We start from the raw sequence: 26,051 nt of genomic DNA on the forward strand, positions 1-26,051 counted from the left end.
TTGATGAAAAAGCTTTTCGCTGAAAAAATGGTTAAGCTGAGGTATCTATTTGCGAAGTAGTTTTGCTCACGGCATCACATGTATTTTACGTGACCCATCGGCCGTGAAGATACGATACTTACGCGTCAACTTTACATGTTATGAAATCAGTTCAACGAGTAAGAGTAACGTAGAAGGTACTAGAAGTATTAGAAGACCAACTCTCTGGTAATAGTGTTATTGTCATTTTAAGGGTAAATCCAAATTAAAAGGTCAATTAAATTAATTGGATTCACGGCAACTCATCGCTTAGCACACTGACAGGGCCAAGTTCTTAGCTTCTCTTACATATCAGCAGACTACTGCGACCTAAACTAAAGTGTGTAGGCCTAATATAACTCTAATCGACCTTAGCGAACTAAGTTATGCTTACGCCAGTCGTACTCAGCCAAGCATTAGGCCAGGCCAACCATGCACTTTACATAGTGTTGGTCTATCTAAGCCTAACTTAAGTCAGCCGTAAGGCTTGTCATGCAGTGTGGGGCCGGGGAAGGCCAAACTTAGGCCTACTTAGTTTCACGTTAAACTCACAAATTTGTTACCTATGCCTATAGCCTAAGTTTACAATTAGGCCCCTAGCCTGCAGTAGGCCTTAATAAGTTACAATGACTGAGTGGAGACTATGTGCATAGCCTTAGTAGTACTCACTAGTAGTATGATAGTATACATTAGTGTTCTAAATTACTGTATTCCGTACCATAGGCCTAATGGTAAAACCAAGTTTTAGTATAACTTGGGCCTAGCTAGCCAATAGTTGTAAAGTTCTGTATAACCTATGATATAGCATACTAGGTTATGCATCCGTTTCGCGTAACTGTGCCGCCAAACGCCCGCTGGAGAATTAATTTTAAAAACGAAGTGATTATTCGCAGGGCAGCCCGGCGAATAACGTACACAGACACCTTATTCGCAGGGCTGTGACGATTTTGAAAATAGGTTTATTATTAGGTTTTGCTATTGATACCAGTCAGTTTAGGGGCCTTGAAAAAGCCAACCTTTTGGGCCCAAATAGTCTTAGCCACTTCATAAGCTAGTTTTTGGAGCCCCAGCAGTTCAAGTTTAAAAGCTTATTTTAAGGGAGCTTATCTTGGGATTCCCCAAAAGCCGATATTGCCTGAAAGCCAATATGGTCAAAGGTGTGACACCCCCCCCCCCACCTCCCACACCTTTACATGCAAATGAGCAGTCACTCTGCAAAAACAAAGGTGAAAGTGATCGAGGGAAGACATTTTTATGTTGGCGGTACTAATGCTAGACTGGTTCAATCTTAAGGCCCTAGGCTCCCAAAACCAATCCTAACAGCATTAAGATAGGAATCCCAAAGGCCAATATATTCCTCAAAATATAGAGGCTCCCAATTAAGACTCTCAAAAAGATAGCTGGTGCCCAAAAGCAAACTCGAATAGCCCCAAAAGCAAACTCGAATAGCCCCAAAAATGACTGAGCCCGTTAACCCAGTCTAAGGCTGCCCTGTGAATAAGGTGTATGTGTCTGGCTATTCGCAGGGCAGCCCTGCAAATAAGATGCTTGTGTCTGGCTATTCACAGGGCTGCCCTGCGAATAAGGTGTATGTGTCTGGCTACTGTATTCGCAGGGCTGCCCTGTGAATAAGATGCTTTTGTCCGGCTATTCGCAGGGCTGCCCTGTGAATAAGGTGTATGTGTCTGGCTATTCGCAGGGCTGCCCTGCGAATAAGCCCCACCTTTTAAAAAAAATCATTATTTGTCGAACTTACCATTAAATGTTATATTTTTGGTATTAAAATCATAAGAACATATTTACCCAACGTCAAATAAAAGTACCTTTCCAACGCTCGAAATCTTTGGCAAATTCCTGAATGAAAATTTGCCCCACACTGTGACCAACTTGTAACTTGACTCATAGGAAATGTTAATTGCCTATAACTATATCTGCTTCTTTGCGCCTTGTGGCTGCTGACCAGCAGAAGCAGGAGGGTAATTGGTGACCTTTCTCCCGAGGGTTATGATTTTGTTCATGTCCCCAGACCATCAACAGGGGGAGGTGATGCAATTTTGCACAAGGATTCCATCAGATGTGTCAAACACTATGCTTGCAAGCTACATCTTTTGAGAGTATTATTGCAACCGACTTACCTGGCAAGTTCAATGAATTCTTTATCACCAAAATCGAGACTATTCAAGCGACAGAGGATGAAGTGTTTAAAGCTATTAACTCCTCCCCTACGTAGTCATCACCAATGGATCCTGCACCTACATGGTCGTTGAAATTGCATCTTGCAACTTGATTATTAACAAGTCACTTGCACAGGGAATCTTTCGAGATTCAATGAAGAATGCTAGTGTTCTTCCACTTCTCAAAAAGTCAACATTGGACTGTAAGCAATTCAAGAACTAACAACCATTGTCAAATCCTACGTTCAGTCTCAAAGTTATTAGAGCGGATTGTGTCTAACCGGTTGTCTACTTAATGGAAACACATTCCCTTCATGAACCTCGAGACAGCCAGCATTATAGATTGCACCACGGAACTGAAACTGTCCTACAGTACCTTGGGTGAAAGATTACATTCTTAATGCCGTGGGTGACCGTAAAAGTGTGTTCTTAGTCACTGCTTGACCTATCTGACGTGTTTGACACTATCCATCATGAAACTCTCCTTTGCCGTCTTGAAACTAATATTGGTGTCAAAAGTATGCTCTCCACTGGATGCAGTCTTATCTGACAAACCCGGAAACAACAAGTTTACATCCAAGGGGATTAATCGCAACCAACAGTGCTAAAGTTTGGCATTCCCCAGGGCTTTCTGTTGGGACCAAAACTGTTTACAATTATTTACTCTGCCCCTATGGTGGTTATTTGCAAGTCACAACCTAGATGTTCAGATGTATGCGGATGACACCCAATTGTTGATGTTCTTTGACTTAGATAACAACAGTGGTGAAAATGATGTCATCCAGCACCGCATTGCAGACCTACGTTTGTGGATGAAAGTTAACCACCTCAAACTGAATGATGACAAAGACTGATCTACTTGTTGTAACTCCTTCACACTTCAAGGAGTAGGTACAGGGCACTAAAATTCAATCTACTTGTTTGAACTCCTCCACACTTCAGGGAGAGAGTACAGGGCTCTAAAATTCAATCTACTTTTTTTAACTCCTCCACACTTTAGGGAGAGGGTACAGGGCACTAAAATACAATCTACTTGTTGTAACTCCTCCACACTTCAGGGAGAGGGTACAGGGCTCTAAAACCCAAGTGAGGAGTGACGTTGTTGAGTCCTCATCATCAGTATGTGACCTGGGTATCATTCTTGACTCCACCTTAAACATAGAGAAACATTAATCTGTGGGGCAGCATACCATCACTTGTGCAGCATCAATGCCATAAGGAAGTCACTTGATACCAAACACACAGAACATACAGAACCTTGATACAGAATTGCTGACACACTGATTCATACAACTACGAAATTCTTTTGCTAACATGGAAGGCCCTTCATATTCAATATTTGTGTGATCTCATCTCCCCTTACCATCCAACTCGTTCTCTCCACTCTCAACAAGCTAATTTCTTTGAATATTGAGGCTCGCTTCAAATTCAACGGATACGGTGGTCATGCATTTCATAGAATTGGCCTTTGTTTATGGAATTCCATGCCACATGAACTCGGGCATTGCCACTCACTGAACAGTTTCATGAAACATCTTAAAACCGTTCTCTTTCACAGCGCCTTTCCACGATGTCAGCACTCTATAAATACTGAGTTGATGATGATGATGATGTAGCATGGCTAGTTTAAAGGAATAAAATTTCAAATTATCTGTAACAAATCATACCTATAGGCCCTGGGAAACTTGAAATTAGGTGGTCCCAACAGCAAAGTCAAAGGAATAGGCAGGGGGGGGGGACACAGGGCAAGTACTCCATCTCCCTCCCTCTCCCTCCCTTCATTTCATGCTACAAACATGAAGTCTTACAGGTTTTGTTTACATCTGGATTTTTTTAATGCGCTCAGTCTTTGTGAACAGGTCAAAATGTGTGTGGAAGAGGGTGAGGGAGGGGGGAGTACCTTTTTAAATTGTGGTGGTCTGACAGCAGTATTTGACACAGATTAGTGCCAAGAAAGATGATTTAGACCACAGAGACTGGTTACACTTTTGATAGTGTTTATAATTAAATGCCCTATATGACCTTAAATTGACCTAATTTTCTGCATGTTTTCCCAAGTCATTTGATTGCTATACTGTATGTATCTAATATTACAGTGCTATACTTTTATTTACCAATGGAAAGCTATCTTACGTTTTGATCAACAGTTCGAAATGCCCGAGGGACCCGAGCTCCATCTTGCCAGCCGATTTGTCAACAAGTGCTGCAAAGGGACAGTTTTCTCTGGCAACATTGTCAAGTCTGAAGTCCATAAAAGTGAAGAGATTAAGTTTAAAAGTGACGCTTACACCATATCTGCCACTTCCAGAGGCAAAGAGCTTCAGCTATTTTTAAGTAGCGTCCAAGATGACAAGAAATCCGCTAAGAAGGCCGCCGCCATTGATCCCCAATCCCATGCCGCCATTTTGTTCCGATTTGGCATGTCGGGCAAGTTTGAGTTCACTGCCGAAGCGGATTTGCATAAGCATGCACACTTGAAGTTTTTCACTAAGAGTGAGCCCAGGATGGTACTCAGCTACGTGGACGTCCGAAGGTTTGGAAGATTTGAAGAGACCACGCAGTGGGGCAAGGACAGGGGCCCGGACCCTATGTTCGAATATAAAGAGTTTAGGTATTCCATCTCATTTTACTACCATTGCGGTAGGATTTTCTTCCAATTTCAAGACAAGTTGTATGATGTGATTTTCAAGTTTAACCACATAAAGTATGATCATAAAAGAATACAGGGGGGTAGGTTAAAAATGGTAGTTGCAGACCCAGGGGTTGAAGGGGGGTGGGAGTTTACAACTCCACCCTTTTCATCCCCAAACAAAAGTTCAAAACTATTTATTAGCGCAATCTTGAATTTAACTGTAACTATCATAGACCTAATTTTGTTAGTATACATAGGCCTCAGAATGCACCCTTTCATGTCTACAATTTTCCTTTGTGGCAGAGAACGGGACACCACGACAGCTATGTTGGGGCATGTTTTCCTTTATTGTTCCGTGAGTGTTCCTTGTATGACCCCAGGGTCACACCTTTACCTTCATAAAATCTTAATTGTGGGATAGATTTCTTTTGAGATCTGCAAAGGGCCAAATCTTTAGCAAATTATGATCTTTTCTTTTTTCTTTTTTTTCTTTCTTTCTTTCTTCTATTTTTCCCATTTCAGATTAAACGTCCTCGAAAGTTTATCCTCATCGGAGTTTGATCGTCCCATCTGTGAAGTGCTCTTGAACCAAAAGTACTTTAATGGCATCGGCAACTACCTCAGAGCAGAAATATTGTACAGGTAAAGGACCATTGACCTGTTTGCCTAAGTAGTGAATTTAAGTACTTTCAGTACCAGTGTGTAACTTATCATGGTATTTGTGGGGAAATTTCAGAGAATTTTGTAGGACATTTGTATATATCGCTGAAAATTGTAAAGTGTACACTTTTTGAAAATGGTATTAGATTCTTTCCTGCCAACACAAATATGTATGTTTTTTGAGATATTGGATATTTTTAGATAGCAAGTGATTTGATCATTTGTTGTGTTCATACTGTGGATCATTTGGATCAATTGCACCCCACCTAGTATTTACCTGAAATTTTATGTATCCAGGGACAATTTTGAACACTTGCCTGTTGTTCTGAGGTAACTAAATTCCTTTGTAGTAAAAATGATACATATTTGCATATTATACATAGAATTATACATAGAAAGCTTGTTAGACTACCAATTCTGCTGTTCAGTCAGTCGTAAGAACTATCCAGATCATGCAACTGACAACCAGCAAGATTTCTTACAAATCAGCTCTGGTTTACATGTATGTACTGGTATATACTGATAACTTGTGTTATATATGGCATGTCTTGGGTGGGATCCATAACACAGTTTGCATAGCTTGACAAAGGTACTGTATTCACCCAGCAGATTTTTTTCAACATTGAATATTTAACTTAAGATGAAACTATTTGCTAGTGTTGCTTCCTAGGCTATGCAAGTTTTTTTACCAGCAACAAATTAAAACAAGAGTATTGCATAATTCCTGGTTTCAAAATCCAAAAGAATTTGTTGAGATCCCACCTCCCTTTGACTATCTGTGAGCATATTTCATTTTGTTCTCAACTGTGGTATCCACAAACACTGGTGTCCAGGTAGCTAGAAAGGAAATTAGCTTTCCGCTGGAGCTGGAAAAATTTTTGGTATCATGTTTTTAGCCCTTTTTGGAATGCTATTTTGCAAACCACAGTTTGTGCTGATGAAGGTCAATGGAAGACAGAAATATTCATTGGTTTTAAGCGTCTTAATGATATTCAGAGCATTTAATGATGACTTAATGCCATGACTTTCTGTTCCTATGGAGATGTGGTTTAGCTGTTAGAGTCATTTTGTAACAGTGAAGTGCACAGGATTTCAAAGGTGGGGGAAGCAGCCAAATTTCAAATTTCTCCCAACTGATCAGTAGAGGCATGAATCTTTATGGATCTATAGGCTGAGACGGGTCAAAAAAAAATTCAAAAGCGTCTTTCAGCTGTGGGGTAGTTAGTTGACTCCCTTGAAGGGGTTAGGCGTTCTCCTCTATTAAATGGTACATTCTGTGGCATATTTAGACTATAAATTGTGTCTATCATTAAGTCTTAACACAAGTTTGTGATTATGTCTGTAATTTTGAAAAACATGTATTCCTTTATGACTGAGGTGGGAGCCACCTCCCTTCCCTCTTCCAACCCCCCCTCCCCCTCCCTCCTTGCACATGCCACTATTTTGAAATATGAATATTTACCAGGATTACTTTGTTTGTGTAATTCTGCCAAAACTCAAGGGCAGAAGATATTTGTGTAAGCCATTGTATGATTTGTGTTCTTGTTTTCATTCACAGAATTGGTATCCCACCCTTCGAACAGGCAAGAAGAGTATTTGAAGGATTACCAGAAATTCCTCCAGATGTGAAACCAAAGATGAAAGGCTCAGTTTCAAAGAACAAAGACCAGAAGGCTGATATCTTGCATCTTTGTCATAGTGTCCCTCTAGAGGTGGTTAATTTAGGTAAGCAACCTGATGTACCTAAGAGTTTGCTTTGTTGTCATAGTGTCCCTCTAGAGGTGGTCATTTTAGGTGAGCTTAGGTGTACTTAAAACTTGCTTTGTTGTCAAAGTGTCCCGCTGGCAATGGTTAATTTAGGTAAGCAACCTGATGTACCTAAAAGTTTGCTTTGTTGTCATAGTGTCCCTCTAGAGGTGGTTAAATAATGTGAACAACCTGTTGTACTTAAAAGTTTGCTTTGTTGGATGGTTTAAGTAGATTGCTTATAGTTGAAAATGCCCCATTTTGCAGTCATGGTTGTGGGTATTGTTTATCACTCTTTCTTTGTGAAAGAAGAAATATTCGAGTAAGGATTTACATCTGACTCAGATATCACATGACAGATATCCTGCTGGAGTACTTGCTTTGTTGTCATAGTGTCCCTCTAGAGGTGGTTAAATACAGTGAACAACCTGTTGTACTTAAAAGTTTGCTTTGTTGTAATAGTGTCCCTCTAGAGGTGGTTAATTTAGGTAAGCAACCTGTTGTACCTTAAAGTTTGCTTTGTTGTCATAGTGTCCCTGTTAGTAGAACTCTAATGTCATATCATTCTCACTGAAATTAGCTTGATGAATGTTTCATTTGCAAAGATACAGTACATGAAAACTGTGCTTCTTTGATCCCTTCATTATTTCAAAGAATGCCTGTAGTGGATGGTTGAAATAGATTACCCATAGTTGAAAAAATCACATTTTGCAGTCATTTTTGTGGGTGTTGTTTATCGTTTTTTCTTTGTGAAAGAAGAAATATTCGGGTAAGGATTTCAATCGGACTCAGATATCATGTGACAGTTAACCTACCGGAGTACTTTAAGAGATTAGTCAAGTTGCTCATGAGTATTTTTGTGAGCAAGGTTGAGAACAATAATTCATCAAGATCCGCCCATTGCTTCAGCAGATATATAAGACATGTATCCTTATGTTACATGTTACTACCGACATTCGGTATATAGCCTACACCGGTGTGACTATTGCCTCAAGTTTCAGTCTTCCAATCACACAATGTCGATCTTTATGTTTTGCTTCTTTTCGCTTTAAGGTGGCGGTGGTTATGATCCCGAGGGTAATAAGACGGATTACAATGCCTTCACAGAGTGGTTACAGTGTTATTATCAAGATGGCATGAAGCAAATGGTAGACCATAACAAAAGAACTATCTGGTTCTCTGGCCCAACTGGACCATTGATTCCCAAAGGTAACAATCCATCCATTTTATATTTATACATTTATCAATATGTATACTTTCAAACAAAAGGAAGAAGCAGAAAACTCAGTCTTGCACTCTTGCATTTTAATTAGTTAGCAGTAAATTCTTAGTACTCCAAAAATTTTGTTTTTCATCAATTTTAATATGTCCTCCGTGGCTGAAGTGATTGCTATTGGATGGCTATTGGATGGTTATCAGTATGTAAGCCCACTATGTATGCTGTAACTGCAAGCTAAAAATTCTGTCATTATTAGGCTCTGTCAAGCTGACTTTAGAAAATGTCCTTTTGGGTAAGATTTATTGAAGGTCTGTCTGCTGGAAAATTTTCAGATAATTCCAACTACATAATGATATAGTGTGAGTTCATCAGTTGACTAGAGTTTACCCTTCTTTCTTTCATATCTTGTTAATAAATACAGCTTGTTGGTTGGATGCATTTTATTTTCTGGCTCTGTCAAGGTATACTTTGATTTAATTAGAATTGATTTACCCTCATTTCAGACAATTACTATTTACTTCCAATCAATAAAAATTAATTAGTTTAAAAGGTGATAAACATCTTCAAGAGTTGTCTTTACTGACCACACTTGATTAATTTTAGTGGCGCAGCGTCAGAAATTGACCACCAAAACTTTGAATGTACAGTATGGTCTTATCCTTAACAGATTGTGTTAGAAGTCACTAGCTTCAACAGACAGAGTTAATGGTGTAAAACTATCTTCATAAGAGATCACAGTTTACACACCAAGTTCCTTCACTTCACTTGGCAGACAGCTTTTCTAGCTTCAGTAAAATAGCTGTGGTTTGGAAAAAGTTCCTTTTGAGATGACGTGTCACATAGAAAGTGAGGAACATTTTATATATTCCATATGTAAGTGTAGCATAGTCTGTCGCATGGACTCGCTAGCCATGTCGTAATTTAGGTAATATTTTTCATTGTTTGGGTCTTCATTAGATGGAAAGCTAAAATCACCGACAAAGAGGAAGACAGACAAACAGAAGAAAGAAAACAAGACAGAAAGTCATTCAAAAAAGGTTTGTCTCGTCAGCGATGTAACTTCATTACTTCCACAAAACAGGCAGCTGTTTACTCTTTGCTTCTATGACGGTTTTGGATAACACATTTTGGACATTTTCCTGTCTCCACTGTGTTTTTGAGGAATTTTGAAATGGCTAGAAATTATGATTTATTGGAACACATATTTTCTTACAAGAGCATGTCTATTGTGGGATTTTATACAGGGCAAAAGGGGCAATGGTGCCAGCCCCCTGCCAGTGCCCCCCATACCTCTATACAAAAAAGATAATAATTAAACTCTAAGTTTTTTTTCTTAAAAAATTTAAATTAATGAAAATTAAAAAATATATATATAGCTCTCAGTTCTTGAGTATGTAGCCACCATTCTTTACTGCCATATACCTTAATGTTATGACAAAATTCTTGTAGAGTTTCTAAGACTTATAAGATTAGTTGTGATCTGATATACTGTATTCTGTGTGTTACGTCACTAAGCGGTACGTTTGGTATGATATCATTGAAGAAAAACAAACAAGGTGGTTTAAGTTGGCTGACGCTTTTTGCCTTGATCATCCTCTTAGGGTTTTAAAGTAAAATCCAGTGTGTTTGATTATATGAAATTATTTATGTTATGCCCTCGAACATTAGTAGCTCCCAATAAAGTTATCTTGCTTTTGCTGCACTGGATACATTGTCAGTCTCTTTGTAGAGGCATGGGTTGTAAAAATGAAAGGAAAACTTTTGTTACCACACAATTCAACACCTGGTAATAACTTCTTTCTTTTTTCCAAGAGTAGAAAGCCAAAGAAGGGGATGAGGAAAAATCAACATCAAAGATGGAGTCACAAGAAAATGGAGAAACAGCTAAAGGTGTATCGTCAAAGTCAGAACAGAGGAAGGGTTCTGCACGAAAGCAACAAGATACCACCAGAGGGAAGAAGAAAACTTCAAAGAAAACCAAACCAGACAGCAGTAAAGTGGAGCATTGTGTTATGAAATCAGAGGAGCAAGACAAGTCGGGTATGTCATCTTAAATCTTTTGGGAAAGGAGGGGGTAGTGGAAGAGCAAAATAGTAGGGTGAAGTAGCCCTTGTTTAAGGAGTGTGATGGATATCCAGCCATTGAACAGAAGCCTGTGTTTAATAGTGGAAAGGATACCCAGCTATTTATTGGTATCATGCAATGTTACATTACAGCTACTCTGACATACCACAGCTTTGTTTTTTTTAACTATTTTGTTGTATCTTGTAAAGGCCCAAAATGATTTCAATATATTCTGATTTTTTAGTCCAACGATGAGAGTTGATTCCATGAGATAAGTCATTGTGAAGCTTTTATGCGGTCACAAATGCATTATATACAGTTTTCTTTTCTTTTCAGTGGGGCAGCGTCGTTCTGCAAGACTTAGGAAAGTTTGATTCCCTGTGAGCAGATAGATGAACAAGATTGCATTCCTGCCCTATGACAGTAATAGAGCACACTTGGTTTGATAACCTTATTTATACATCGGTATCAAGGTATCTATTTTTGACATGTCAGTGTACACACGTCAATTCAAAGGGAAACAAGATTATAGTACATGAACAGAACAACTGCTCTCCTGCCTATCATTATAGTCTACAGTACTAGATTTTCAGCATATTTTATATGTAGATTTAGTGTAGATAGTTTTGATGTATAAAAAAAAAAATCTTGGGCTGACACTTACCTCAGAGAAGAAACATGAAGAAGGGGACCGAGAAGACGACCTACATGGAATAAATGTTTTCATATATTTTTCTTACACTGTATCAGTTTCTTAGCCATATGGTGTTATAGGATTCATTGTGCATTAAGATATCCATATTATGGTAGTCATGACTTTTGTATTGTAAAGTGAACATGAGGCTGGCCCTGATCACGTTTAACACTAGGAGTTTACTCTGTTTTAATATAATAATATTCATCAGGCAGTCATTTTTACGACGCTTAAGCGGCCACAAGTGTGGGAGAATCCCATAAGGGCTTATGGATTACAACTTTCAAGTTGGGTGGCTTCCAATTCAACTCAAATTTGGCATATTATCCATTTAGAAAGTCATTTCAGATGGAAAAACCATAGATTGCTCTCTAAAACCCACTTTACAATGAACCAGTCAGGGACAGAATCTCCCCATCGCTAAACCTCATTGCTTCAAATGCCACCGCCTTTATCCACTCGGGTCACAGCACCCGTATCTAAGATGTAACTTTTTAAGATATTTCATCTCACAATCCATTGTTATCATGTATTTCCACTTTTAGAATTAGAAATGTATTTTTGTACAGCGGGAATTAAATTCATCCCATTACAGAGGAAGTGTTGTTATTCACCTTTATTTGTGTAAATGCCGGCCACTTATATCAACTAAGAAAAGTGAAACAAAATAACACGACAGACAGACAGACTGACATTTTGTGAAGTATATTTCTGTATTGCAAATTACCATGACATCTTATGCCTGCCTTTAATGCAGTAATATTCATTTCAACCTTCCATCAAGATATGAAGAAATATACTATTCGATGTTCTTCTTCAAAATTAACCATAGATTTATAAAAATGAAACTAATGAGGTCATCTCTTCCTAGTTCCAAAGGCAACATTTAAGGAAAATCACCCAATTTGCCGGAGCAATAAACCCAGTCTCCTTCAAACGAGACCAATGACGATGTTAAGTCAAATGTAATGCATCCTGTCACTTTTTTCTTCATTTTGTGATTGGTTGATTGCTGGGTGTTTGCATCAGGTGTAATACAGAACCTGTTGGAATGCTGTCATGGAGACCACTAAGAGGAAAACTATAAAATCAGAGAAAATGAAACAATATTTTCCAATGATGTTGATCGACACTAGGAAATCAAAATTGGCATCGCCTGTTCCCATCAACCATGTGTCCTCTTCCCCTTTGTAAGTTATGTAATTAGATATAAAAAGATATGCTTTACCAAAATAAATACGTTGACCTAATATCCACTGAGCGCTTTTCTTAAAATTTTATTTATCCCGTCTACTCTCGACAATGGCCTCCATGCGTGCATTCGTTGATCAGGTTGATAAATTTATGCAGCAGCAGATTCGAAGAGTAGAAAATTTAGAAAGTTGAAAACATGAATCTCCATCAAATAATAAGTCTCAATTATGAATTCACTTATTAACTTGGACAGATCAATACACATCCTCCACATTCAGACCATCAGCCTTCCATGCTTTTTAGAGTTAAATGCCAATTTTTTTTTCTTTTTTTATTTCCTTCACAAAACAGTACATTCTAATGGAAGACCAGAACATTCATCTCCCAGGCTTTCCATTCAAATTTTGAAACACCTTGTTTTGAATGCTTTTGAAAGCATAATTCTTGGTAGAGGTGGGGTTCTGGTTATATCCTTGTTTATAATGGAAGGTATAGTTAGGCCTTGGTGATATCAGCAACATGTCATGAAGTTAACAAAAGTGAGTGACCAAATACAGACTCATAATTTGTCTAATAAACCAATTACAGTATCGCATGAAAGAAGAGCCTAACTATACATGAAATAGTTAGGACTCACACTGTACAACAAGTTTCACACTTTCATCAGGCAGAAGTAACATCAAGTTGTGATTTTTCTGCTGACATTTGTGCATGTATTATAAAGCTTGACCTCATTGCCATACAAAACTATCGTATACAACCAATAGGCGGTCCAATTTGTCAATCAGTTCATTCTCTGAACTTATGAGCATTAAAGAGAAAAAGGAATTTTGAATTCAAACTGCAACACAATATATCATTTCCATAACCACTAGAAGAGATATATATCGAGTACAAATGTTGCTGTACAAACAATATTAAGACAGTTGTGAGCTAGCGTTGTGTTACTCTGAATCATTACATGTTAGAAGGGATCCTTCTACTGTGTCTCGATCGACCAACGCTTTCAATTCTTTACGCATGGATCAGGCGTACCTTGTATCAAACCATAGTTAGTCATATCCAGACCTTTGGTACCTTCACATTTACCGGAGGACCAAACGGGAATTTAATTTCATCCTCTGGGTAAAGCGATCTTGGAACCCAAAGGCAAAGCAGAATTCTCATGTTCCTCTTGAAAATGTTACTCGAGACACAACTTTGATCTATCGCTATAACCAAATTATTTGGTTTACAGACCAGTCTGCCTGCCAACACACACTCGGTCCTTCAATGAAAGCTAACAGTTGTAATAATCATTCCTCACCAATTTCGTAAAAAAGAAGGAGAAAAAAGAAAAAAAAAATCAAACTTCACACCTGTCGGAATAACCTATCGTACAGAGAGAGGAAAAGTGTAAAGTTTAAGACAGTACAAAAAGGACAGTGACGACGACATAGTAATAAAATTTAATATCCTAAAGGTGTACGCTATTCCTAGAGTTCTGTCTTATCTTTCTTCTCGAGTTGGACAGGATTTGTGGCTTCCTTCTTGATGAACTCTAGAAACTCTGGCACTTCGCGGCCTCCTTGGTACTTCTTGGGGTTCTTCTTGTTACCTGCTGGTGCCCAGTAAATAGTTGGGAATCTGCACAACAGGAAAAATATGGTACCCATTTTGTCATCACGTATCTTGCTCTCTGTATCTCTTAGATATAAATGTTAGGGTGACCACACAGTAAACAGGACGACACATGGCAAATGAAAGAGTCCATTAAAATGAGAGGTGCAATAGAGAACTTTCACGGACTTGGTAATCAGCCAGAATGCAACATTGCACAGAATTTTGAAGTAACCGATTCTTTTAAGAACTTCATACTTTTATATTCCATGCAGAGGATCTTTTTTCTATACTTTTTCGCTTGCTGATGTTTTGTGGTTAAGCTTTCACGAAACTTGGCCTCCCTCGTTAAATATGTCTTCTTGACAATGTATCTTCAAAATTTGCACTCAGTACCTCCAAAGATCTTTGAACTATACCAAAACCAACAGGCTTCCTTCATGCTCAAAGTGGCGGTACTTCATGTGACTTACTTAGAGAACATTCACAAATATTTACATAACTGACCCCATTGAGCAAGGACATAAGCACATGGCTGGCCCTGTTGACCCCCCTCCCCCACCCCCAACTAACCTTAACCTTTGCTTAAAATGGATGCAGTTCTTTATACCAAAGCAGATCTTCATACCACTCAGCCCAGTGCTAAGTTCTTCTTGGCTGTCCCAGTCTTAACACACATTCAGTCATAATGCACAGTCCTAATATCATCCAAGGAAACCAAAACGTAAGTTTCATGCACATAGATGGCTGAACGTACTTGCATACATCTTCTTTATTGGGGGTAAAATGCTATCTGATAATTTCTTGGTGAGTCAACTTACCCAGAGACTTGGTAGTTACCAGGCACATCATTGGCAGTAGCATCCATCTTGGCAATTACAATGTTTTCATCTGAAGTTAACTGTTAAAAATGAAGAAAGAAGTCATTCATTCTGCTTGCATACACAATACCTCAAGACAATGCAGCAAACTGCACAACCTCATTTCTCAAAAACTGTTTGTCCAACGGGTTGAAGATGATGGCAGTGGGTGCATCACTGATAAATATACAGGGTCAACGGGTTAAAGATGATGGCATTGGGTGCATCACTGATAAATATACAGGGTCAACGGGTTAAAGTTGATGGCATTGGGTGCATCACTGATAAATATACAGGGTCAACGGGTTAAAGATGATGGCATTGGGTGCATCACTGATAAATATACAGGGTCAACGGGTTAAAGATGATGACATTGGGTGCATCACTGATAAATATACAGGGTCAACGGGTTAAAGATGATGGCAGTGGGTGCATCACTGGTAAATATACAGGGTCAACGGGTTAAAGATGATGGCATTGGGTGCATCACTGATAAATATACAGGGTCAACGGGTTAAAGATGATGGCAGTCGGTGCATCACTGATAAATTTACAGGGTCAACGGCTTTTGGAAATTCATTATTGAATGTCAACGTAGCACCTCCTGGATGCTCGTTTACAAACTTGCAGCTTCGATAAGATTTAATACAAGCTCAACATCAGAAACTTCCCAACTGAGGAGTGGGGGGGGGGATGGGTTAGTTGGCAAATATGGCTCCAATCTGTGAGAAACACTTGCAAAATGTGAGCAAAAAAGATTGATCATTCCTTTGAGTTAAGTTCTTGTGTATTATTGGCCCCTAAGTTGCCAAATGAGTACACTACTTGGCCCGCAGTTAAAGAGCCTTAACTAAGCTTGGCTCGGTTAACAATCAGCTATGCTTGCTGACTTTTACCCTATGAGACTTATGAGACTAAAATGGCTACAGTATGGCCAATCAAGAAATTGTAATGAGCAAGACAATATAATTGACCACAAAATCGCCTGCAGCAAGTGTGTTGATACGTGCAGGCTTGCAACCTAAAGTAGCACTGGTTTTACAAACCTGGGTACTTCAAACCTGCTTTTACCTGATTTTACAAACCTGGAAGTTTTAAAAGGTTTCTTGATTGTTGGCATGGCAACTTGATTTGGCATATTAATGGATTGATGTGCCATGGATCACATCACAAGTATCACAAGGGATGAAAGTATCAATTTCAATGATTACTTTGCTTTGAAGGTTTAAAGCTTATAACTCCTGGACAAGATAGTAAACAAATCTAAGCCAAAAATAGGAAAGGAATTCTCACCTTTTCTCCTAGCTCTTCATATTTTGGAGCGAGGGTCTTACAATGTCCACACCAGGGTGCATAGAACTCAATCAACACGTCTTTATCTGCATCGTTGACGATTTCATCAAAAGTCTTTGCCACGACAACCTACCAAACAAACAAGACAGAGAGAAACATGAGAGGTCACATGGTGTTGGTAATAATCACTGTAGCATTCAAAGGGATACTCCAAAAGCAATGTGTCAAGCAATATGGCTGTGTGGAATCACAATCCAACAAAAGATGTTTCATTGCAAAGTAATGAACTTAGAGACTAGGGAGAACACTTTAATAAGTTATCTAGCATCAGCAGGGGTGAGAGACATCACTGTGACAATTGGAACTGCCATAACCTACTGTATCTCTCTTAGTAAAGAAGGTTGATCATAGATAGGTAGATAAATTTGTCCTTTAAAACCCTTGTTAGTGACCCTTGTGACGAACAGACACCCCCAAATATAAAGTAAAAAAAAATATGTGATGCCATAGTACCAGTAGAATGAAACTTTCATTTTATACATTCAAGACGTCTGAAGTTAACACCATCGCTAGGTCACATTGAGAACGGCAGTACATGCAAAAACCAGTACAATATTAACTTTGTTGTCAATAATGAGAACCTTTAACAGTTTCCAGCATTGGGTGACTCGATGAAGTCATCTTTCAAATTGTTGGAGTATCCAGTCTTGTGTGCGATGCAGCTCTAGAACTGTGATATATATCCTTAATGGAATCAGACTTTCATGTAATAAACTGTCTGAAGAATTATTTCATCAGTTTTCTCTATCAAATAGACCCAATGGTGATGGTTTGTGTTCCTCATCTCCTTCAAGCAACTCCCCCAAACATAAAACTCTCAAATCCACAATAAAAAATAAAAATAATAAATCCAATCAAAACCTCTGAAGTAAAGAATAAGTATACCTTTACAGGACCGTCATTAGAAGCTGGGACAGGTTCGCTCTTAAGGTATTGTTCCAGTTCACCAGCAAAGTACTTGGTGAGAAATTCAGAGAGGGCGACACCGTCTGGCCTAGCGGGGTATAAACCAAACTTGATTACTGCTTAAGTATAAATTTAAAAATTTCTAAGAATGGAATCTGCAATGGTTATCATGGAAATTGAGGTTTGAGTGATCAAACAAACATAAAAGGCACCTTCTGTCACAGATATGGGCAACAGATATTCATAAAACATTTCACTAAAGCTGCCAGCCAACATACAATACATGGACACAAGGGTTTGCACAACAGGGTTCTTCACAAGATGATTGCAGTAATGGGGGAGGATCTCATGAAAAAACTACAAATAGAGCAAAACAGTTGGCAGGGGACTGGGAATTGATTGCAGAGCAAATATACAACATGTTCATCAATATGATAAAATGATGATAAATAATAAAAAAATGTTAAGGTTGTATTAAACATACTTAAATTCATCTTCCATCTTGAATTTTTCGTCGTTTTTTCCAGTTATCGTGACGACAGGTTTGTCCGTGAATTTAAGATCGTATTCCTCCAACTGATGAGAGAAATCTTGAGCATTAGCCACGGCAAAGTAAATCTCTTCTGTTTGAGCCTTGGCCACTTTCATTACCCTGCAAAGGTGATGATAGAAAAATGAACAAGGAGATGAAGAAAGGGAGGTGGGGGAGGGGGGAGAGGGGGTGGGAATGCATAGCTAGAGAAGAACCTTAACAGTGCATTTCCAACATTTTCATCATTCAAGTTTTTTAATATTAGACCCAAAAGTAACCTCATCTTGCGAAACATCCATAAGGTTTGGTACAGTTCATGAATCAAGCTATGGTTGACTATATGGTCCCATCCACATATAAAAGGAGATGAGCGCAGACAATGACTAGCCAACTGAAAATGCCAAAATACCACTTACCGGTTCCTCCAATAGTTGGATCCTGCAGAGAGGAAAAGCAAAATTTGATTTCCATCATTTTTATTGAATGCAATCAAGTACATTAGATTGAAGTGTTATCCTTCAAATAATGAAGTAGAAAAACAATTCTGCTCTCACTCACTAAAAAACCTTCTTTTGGTGGAAATATGCGTGTGGAAAAATTGTAGTCTTTTTCATGCATATTACTTTGGGATGTTTTGGTTAAATTTTTTACCGAACTCAAAATGTGCAATTCACAGCAGACCAATATGGCATTTCTTAAACCGATTAAAGGAGACACAAACCTTCCCAGTATTGTTGGTCTATGTGATAAAGATAAATGTCACGTCTTTTAAGTTTTTCTTCAGACCTTTCTTAGTTTTAAAATCTTTCTTAGTTTTGCTTAAAAAGTTTTCTTAAAACCTCTATACATCTTCCTACATGTATAGCATTTTGCGATGCGATACTGGATAAATTAAATCCTGGTTGGGGGCAGTTTTTCTTTACAAAGGTCTCTGCCTAACAAGCTAAAGATGGTCAGACTGGTATTAACTTTACACATAAAAAAAATTGTAAAAATGTATTTTTGAATCAAGTCCACCAGAATCTCTCAATATAGCATAAACATCAAAAGTTTGCAAACAGTAACTAAAGAAAAATAACAACATCAAATGTTGGGTGGGGGTGGGGCATGCACACAATTTTGTGTAGTTTAGATTAAGTTGTTAATGACTATCAGATATAATCCAAAGGCTGTAATCAACACAGACATCTTGTTAAGTTACTTGCAAAGAACTTAAAAAATATGGAGTACAAAATTTTGCGAGACAAACTTTAACAGGCAGACATTTTGAACCATTGTACAAGAGATTTTTTTAGAAGACATCTTACCTTTAGGGTTTTGTTTGTAGTCTACTGCATAGAAGACGGTCACTAAAGGTTTCTTGAACTCGTCATTATTAGATTGGGTAAGATGTCCACACAAACCATGTCTAGGAAAAGAAAAGATTTGATCATTTAGCAAGACACAAACTGAAAAAAAAACAGGAAAGAAAGATGCAAAAAGGAAAATAGTCATATACCGGCTATTTATTGGGGGGTTATCCAAATTATGCATGAGGCTAGTTTGTTACGATCTCTTTCTTATTGCAAGATATAAACAGGAAGTAACTTACCACATGATATTAAATTGCATCTGCATAATAATGCAGGAGATCAAACACCCAGCAGGTCTGGGGTTAGGCAGGAACTCAAAAGTATTTCCAAAGCAACCACACAGCTTCCCAAACAAAGTCAAAAGCCCACCAGTTTATAGAAACAAGAACGTAAACGTCGACCATTAATCTTTTAAATTCCTGTGTTGTTAGCTTCTTCTTTCTTATCCCCCTTTTTTTCGATACACATTTCTGAACAAGATCATTTCTGCATTTCTAATTGCCTTTATTTAGTCATACCGAATAACACTTACGCATTTTCTTTAATAAACTTCTCGACTTTGAATTTCTTAATGACGCCGTCATACTTCACGGACGTAGGTTCCAGTTTGGTGTGTAACCTCCTTGGTCTGAACAATACAACTGCATTCCTGAGAAGACAAGATAAGTATCATATGTGGGTTAGTTTACTATTTTGCAAGGTGTAGGAAACCAACAGAATGCTCATTTGAAATTGAAACCCTATCCATCTGATGATCTTGTTTGGACACCAACTGTTGCCAATCCTTCACTTTCCAATAGTGTTCAGAGAGCAATAAGGCAGGGTATAATTGTAGCACCCAGTTCCACTCCAGGGACCACTGTCACTAAACGTCCCCATTCCAAGAGGTGGCACCTCGGCATCTTGACCACTTTCTCAAATACTGGTTCAAAATCCTGATTCAGCAGAGAAGCCAATATTTAGCACAGAGGAAAGACCAAAACAATTACCATTTTATGTTTCTTAGGGGGGGGGGGGCAGGGAAGGAGTTCCATGACAAAAAGGAAGGAACTGTTGGCTTCTTTAATAGACATTTACATTCTCAACAGCAAAGTACTAAATGTGTAATCTTTTGAACTACTTACTCTTCATAGCCATGTTCTTTTGCTACATCAGCATTAGTAGTAAAGGCAAACTTGTATTTTTCAAACAGGCTGTTGGCAACCTTGTCAAACTCTGATTTATCATCATTATCACTAGGAAAGAAACCTATAGGAAACAAAATGAAAAGTATCAATTTTGTAACTACTTGACCGACTGACGGATGGACAGACAATCAGAGATAGACAAACATTGCACATTTTTATTAGATTTGTTACTATGAACAGTCACAACAAAATAAAAAATTACCTATGACTGCTGGCTGTTCTACTCCCAAGAAATCTTCAACAGCTTGACTTGTGGTAAGTTCTTTAGAAACTGGTCCAGCCTGCTTCTGCATATAACTAACAATGCCACCTGCCACAAAGATAAAGACAGAACAAATGAATGGCTTAATGGCTACTACAAGCCACTGTAGAACTATAAATATATAGAGGGTACTATTAGTTTGGAAATTGAGGAATTTTTATGCGTTTTCAAGTCTTTCATGAACTCGACAAATTCATCTGTAGCGTGCTAAATTAAACTGTTAAACAGTTATCAACATTAATATTCTCTCATCAAAGTGACTGCTTGGGCGTTTGTGATGATTCACACTACTCAAAAACATTGACGAGTGTCAAGTCAGAGATGTGTTTGAAAAGAAGATGCTTAGAGAGTGGCAGTGGTAGTGGTGTCAGTTGTTTGTGAGACAGAGGACCCTTCAATCAAATAAAACTACATGATAAAGAAAAAGCACTATGGTTATCTTGAGAATATTAAGGCCCAACATGAAAACAACTACAAACCAGAATGCAAAAATGCATTGTGGTTTCGATGATGTAACATGAGCAGTGAACATGTTTACAAGGCTTTCACTGCTGTTGTCCCCATATGACCTTTGACTTCCACCAAAATCAATAGGCTTCTTTAACTTAATGTGGTACTTCTACACACTAAATATGAAGTTGGTCCGACCTTCTATTCTTGAGATATCATGTTTACAAGGTTTCACAATTTCACCCCTGGTGACCCCAAATGACTTTTGACCTCCACCAAAAACAATCAGGTGCTTGTACTTAATGTGGTATTTCTAAACACTAAATATGAAGTTGGTCTGACATTCCATTCTTGAGATATCTTGTTTACAAGCTGGGCGTCACAAACGCACTCACACACACACACACGCCATCATGAATGTAAAGGATACGATTATCATCAAAACCATAAACTACAAAACGCATATAAATACAGTGGTTGTACTTCACCAAATAAAACATATTTCTGACATGCTGAATATTACCTATAGAAATTTTATTTTTTTCTTCGCCATAGTTTGTGCCACTTATGATCATCTGAAGCTCATCAGTTAGTAACCTTCATGTTCATTTTGAATCCTCCTTTTTACTAAATATTAATTCTAGTGGCAGGCAAAAGGTGACAGTATGTCTAAAACAAATGCTGAAGCATGTTAAGACAAAGCAGAGACAAATCTACACTGAACTTAACTCGTGCATGACAGTTAGCTTACCTGCATCTCTGGGTCCGTTGTAATCTGCTGACATACTTCCATCACGAAAGATTTTTAGGGTTGGATATCCACTTACACCAAATTTTGAGCATAACTCTTTATTGGCATCACAATCCACCTGGGAATTTAAAAAGCAAATACTGTAAAGAAGGTTACTAAAATAAAACATTTTATCATAGACTTTGACAACCTGGATGCAGGCACTATGTGGGATCATATTATTATACATGTAGGTAAGATCGTGTTGCTGTGAGAGGAAATACTGACAGAAATCACCGAAAAACAGAACATGCTGTACCTTTTCGACATCTCATTAATCGATTGAAATTTAGTGATTGAGTTCATCAATATACTGTGAACGGAGGTGTAATTTTCAGGGAAGTGTGCAATTGACATCAACCCTGTCAGTTAATTTGAGTTCTGATCTAAGTAAGAGGGTATCTTTCAGGGAAGTGTGCAATTGACATCAACCCTGTGGGTTCATCATAGTCCTGATCTAAGGGATAACTTTCAGGGAAATGTGGCGATTGACATCAACCCTGCTGGTTAATTTACGACCTGATCTAAAGTGACATACATCCTCAATCAATGGACTCTTTCATATACATACTCGTCTGTGAACCTTATTCGTCAGATGAAACAAAAAATTAGAATTGTTAGTAGTCCAACAGACTAAACTTAGAAAACTGAATCATGTCGTTTGTCGAATATATCTTCAGATTCCAATAACTCAGTTATGTACATTTGTCAAATTACAATTTACACCACTTTCACATATTTATATACATGTTGCCTAGGTTTGCAGTTTAAGCAACTTCATCAATACTCATAACTTTTTGTAAAAATTCATTAACGTTTCATAGCCTCACCTTAGCTAAGGGTACAGGTGGATCTGACACCTTCAATGCTGTAGCAGCTTCTTCATACTGTGGAGCCAATTTCTTGCAGTGTCCGCACCTGAAAAACAAAGAGCAAGGTATACTAGGAATACTTTGTTTTGATAGATTTACAGTGGTGCCAATGACCCTGACTGTACCTGGTAGTTCCCAGACAGTGTGACATCAAATCTGTACTATAGTCACTGTGGAATTGGAAGCAATGACATCTACTGTACGATGTCATGTGAATACAAGCTACTAACTTAGGCAATTTGTTTACCTTAGCCTAGGCCTAGCCTAAGTTAGGCCTAGGCCTAGGTTGCATGTCTAGATCGGTACGTAAATGAGCATAGGCCTAGCCTATAGCACTAGACTTATTTAACGTTATGCTTACCACGGAGCGTAAAATTCTACGAGAATAATTTCGTGGTCTCCAATATTATCATCGAAAGTATCTGCATCATATTCCAGGACATCGTCTGCACGGCTCACAGCCGCAAGGGCAATAAAAAGTAAGAATATGGCCTTCATTGTTAATTTTGAAATTCCTACGTTCGAGATGAGTTTCCTTTTTCTCTCTTTCTTGTAAACGGAGGCCCTCAGAACGATATTTGAGCTACTAGTTTTCCCACGCACTGTGTTAAGTCAGAACTCCGATAATTAACCAATTGCCGAAACCTAACGTAACTACTGGACGTCTAAAGTGTACAACCACAAGAAATCAAGTAGCACTGAGAGTAAAGTACACCCTCGTAGTAGTAGTATTGAGTTTAATGTAGTATCCTGTACAATTATGTACCAATAGTTGCAAAAGACGTCCTAGTGTTACAGCTTGTGTGTAGCATAAGAGCATAGGATGATAGGCGATATTTCGGTGTAGTTGATTGTGATTGTACCACGTGTGATATTTGACTTCGTTGTCGTACTCTGATTGGCCCACAGTGGCGGGTTGATTCATTTTCTTGTATGCATACCAGAAAAATTATCCTGGAGTTGTAGACACGGGCAGCTTTATATAACATATAAGTGCATCAATTTTCATTGTGAAAACTTCGCATCTATGTAGAATACATAAAGCAACGTTTTACTCAGTGCAAATGCTATTTTTTAATAAACAATAATAATTAATAAGCCATTCTCCCTCATCAATCAAACTTTACAGTGCCACTCGACTATAGCGAATCTCAGTGCGGCGTGAACACTGCTAAAATTATTCCTTCAGAATATGGGACTGAGAGTGGGGTTTTATGAAAGAGTAATATACCAAGTAACTGTGCAAGATGGGTTAAATTGTTATCTTCAAATCAGGTTCATTTCTCATTAGAGATTATCCAAACACATGCAGTTTTTGCCCTTGACTTACAGGGGTCAATCGGGGACATCATCGGTCCATGGGTCAATAACTTTCAGTGGGCAGGAATAATAAAAGACACCCTGGTACTTTCGGATAAACAGTGGGGTACTATTTCAATTTCCAAACTATACAAAGGTGTCTGGTGACATTAAATTTGTCCCTGGGCCCTAAATGCCTCTATATATGAGATTTCTCTAGCTTTCCCACCATCCAGGTACAGATGACACAAAGCTGGCATTTTCTCCAAAATGACAAATTCAAGCGTTGATTCTGTTTCAAATGATGATATAACTAGATGGAGTACCTCGTGAAAGTTCATACTGTGTGTATAGGCTTCCGTCAATCGTTGTGAGCTAGCTCAGTCAGAAATAAAGTGCGCGATATATATCTCATCGGAAACCTGTTGTTTGGAAACCTTACACAAGGATTTTTCACTGCGTGTAATTAAAGCAAGTATTGACACCAAGTGTTGGCGTAGCAACGACTGCATGAAGACTATATGGCGATTCAGACACGGGGCAACCGGGAGGCTGGCCCCCTCCCCCACTTTCAGATATCGAGCAACAAGGACGGCGGAAGCACTTTTAACCTGGGGGAGAGGGCACCGACGTCGAAGGGCACTTTTCAGAAATTCGATTGGACTGATGCAGTCTGATATTTAGTACCCTTTATAACTCTTATTGTATTATCTTATTTGCGTACTATACACATCACTCCATCAACGCCCCCCTCCCCCTCAGTGGCGGAGCTTGTGGTAATGGTCAGGGGGCGAGAATGGTCTGTAGGCCGGTCGCTTTCGACACTATCTAAGCGGAGCGCCACCACAGGTTGGCGCGGAGCGTACAGAAATTTTTTGAGTAAAGATACTCCCTAGGTTGCCGGAAATGACCCTTTCCGGGCCTGGCTAATTTGCAGATAAACGAAGAATAAATAGGTGTCATCGCCATTTTATCAGAAAATTACACCAACAAAATGTGACAAATGTCAATAGGTATTTGAGAGCGCAATAAAATAGTCAATAATCGCGAATAAGTAAAAAGTGGTAAAAAACTGAAAAGAGCGCCAGCAGTCATTTTGAGTCCGTCGGGGAGGGGGGGTATCCGCCCCTCTGACTGTATGGACGCTCCGCCACTGCCCCCCCCCCCCCTCAAGGAAAAAATGCACACTAGCACTGGAATATCCAATGAGCACATTGGAAACAAGGAACAAGTTTTCTTTCGAGACAAAATGAGGTGAAATCATTATAAAGTCCAAATCCATACACACGCGATCGATGCATGCATGAAAGCAAATGAAATATGTCAAAATACGAAAGGATGGGGTAGGTTATGGGATATTAAAACTAAACTCATTATTCATAGTAGGCTATAAATGGCTCATGCTTATTACAAAGTCAAAATGTAATATAGCAATGTATTTTTGGAAATGTATTGGGATTTTTTGGACACATTGAATATGCCTAATTTCACTCACCAGAATGTTAGAAGCCTTGTGGTAGTAAAAATTTCAGTTTGACCCACAGAAATTCATTAATATTTCTAAATTAGGATTAGATCTCTTACTGAAATATCGCTGAACTAATAAGGTGATCGAGAGAACAATTTATTATGTAGAAGAAGGGCATAATTTTATCCTGAGGAAAAGTGGGGGCACGTGTCCCCCCCCCCACGTTCTTCGTTTCTTGGTAAACTAAACCCATGCAAGTACCCATTTGCCGATCTTCAATACAAAAATGTTGTGGGACTGAACACACGGAGAATGACTGTTATCGGATGGTTTTGGAGTATCATAGGTTTGCCCTTTCAAATCAAGGCCAGACGTCTCAATGCTTTCCGATGTTGGTGCCCACCTACCACTGACCCCTACCCCCCCCCCGTCCCGCAGAATCCATCATAATCCATCACTATGTCTTGTATTATAGACATTTTCAGAGGGTACATTCCTTTCTTAGTAAATCTATATAGGCCTACACCAACGATAATATAACACGTGTTGTGATCATTTTTATAGCATAATGGCTTTGCCAAAGCCTCGTGAGTTTGGAGTAGAAGGATATGACGGTTCCGAAAAATTGAATTCGTGAAGCATGAACACATGAAGCCATCTTGTTGAGGCAGAGCGTTTGGAAACAATGTGACAAAAAGTTGTTTTCATTCGTGGGAAGAT

General features: G+C 38.6%; 2 protein-coding genes across 3 annotated transcripts; one reads left to right on the forward strand and one right to left on the reverse strand.

Annotated features, from left to right (window-relative positions):
- The first annotated feature begins 72 nt into the window (after positions 1–72).
- LOC139978937 (endonuclease 8-like 1) lies at positions 73–12,912 on the forward strand. Of its 2 annotated transcripts, none has more exons than XM_071989520.1 (8): positions 73–207; positions 4,340–4,803; positions 5,347–5,466; positions 7,043–7,209; positions 8,284–8,439; positions 9,407–9,486; positions 10,267–10,489; positions 10,850–12,912. In XM_071989520.1, the coding sequence occupies exons 2-8, from the start codon at positions 4,346–4,348 to the stop codon at positions 10,885–10,887; spliced, it is 1,242 nt and encodes a 413-aa protein (XP_071845621.1). In that variant the 5' UTR covers positions 73–207; positions 4,340–4,345; the 3' UTR covers positions 10,888–12,912. The 2 variants fall into 2 exon arrangements, with proteins under 2 accessions (XP_071845621.1, XP_071845622.1); XM_071989521.1 differs by lacking the exon at positions 73–207 and adding an exon at positions 215–233.
- On the reverse strand, positions 11,897–23,377 carry LOC139978936 (protein disulfide-isomerase A3-like). The gene is made up of 13 exons (XM_071989519.1): positions 22,926–23,377; positions 22,523–22,610; positions 21,654–21,771; positions 20,393–20,500; positions 20,128–20,251; positions 19,536–19,652; positions 18,959–19,059; positions 18,068–18,089; positions 17,604–17,771; positions 17,099–17,207; positions 16,154–16,282; positions 14,822–14,901; positions 11,897–14,027 (listed from the first exon to the last, which is right to left on the reverse strand). The coding sequence occupies exons 1-13, from the start codon at positions 23,060–23,062 to the stop codon at positions 13,877–13,879; spliced, it is 1,452 nt and encodes a 483-aa protein (XP_071845620.1). The 5' UTR covers positions 23,063–23,377; the 3' UTR covers positions 11,897–13,876.
- Between the last annotated feature and the right edge of the window lie 2,674 nt (positions 23,378–26,051).

Source organism: Apostichopus japonicus, chromosome 13 (genome assembly GCF_037975245.1).
Source record: "Apostichopus japonicus isolate 1M-3 chromosome 13, ASM3797524v1, whole genome shotgun sequence".
NCBI classification, from domain to species: Eukaryota; Metazoa; Echinodermata; class Holothuroidea; order Aspidochirotida; family Stichopodidae; genus Apostichopus; species Apostichopus japonicus.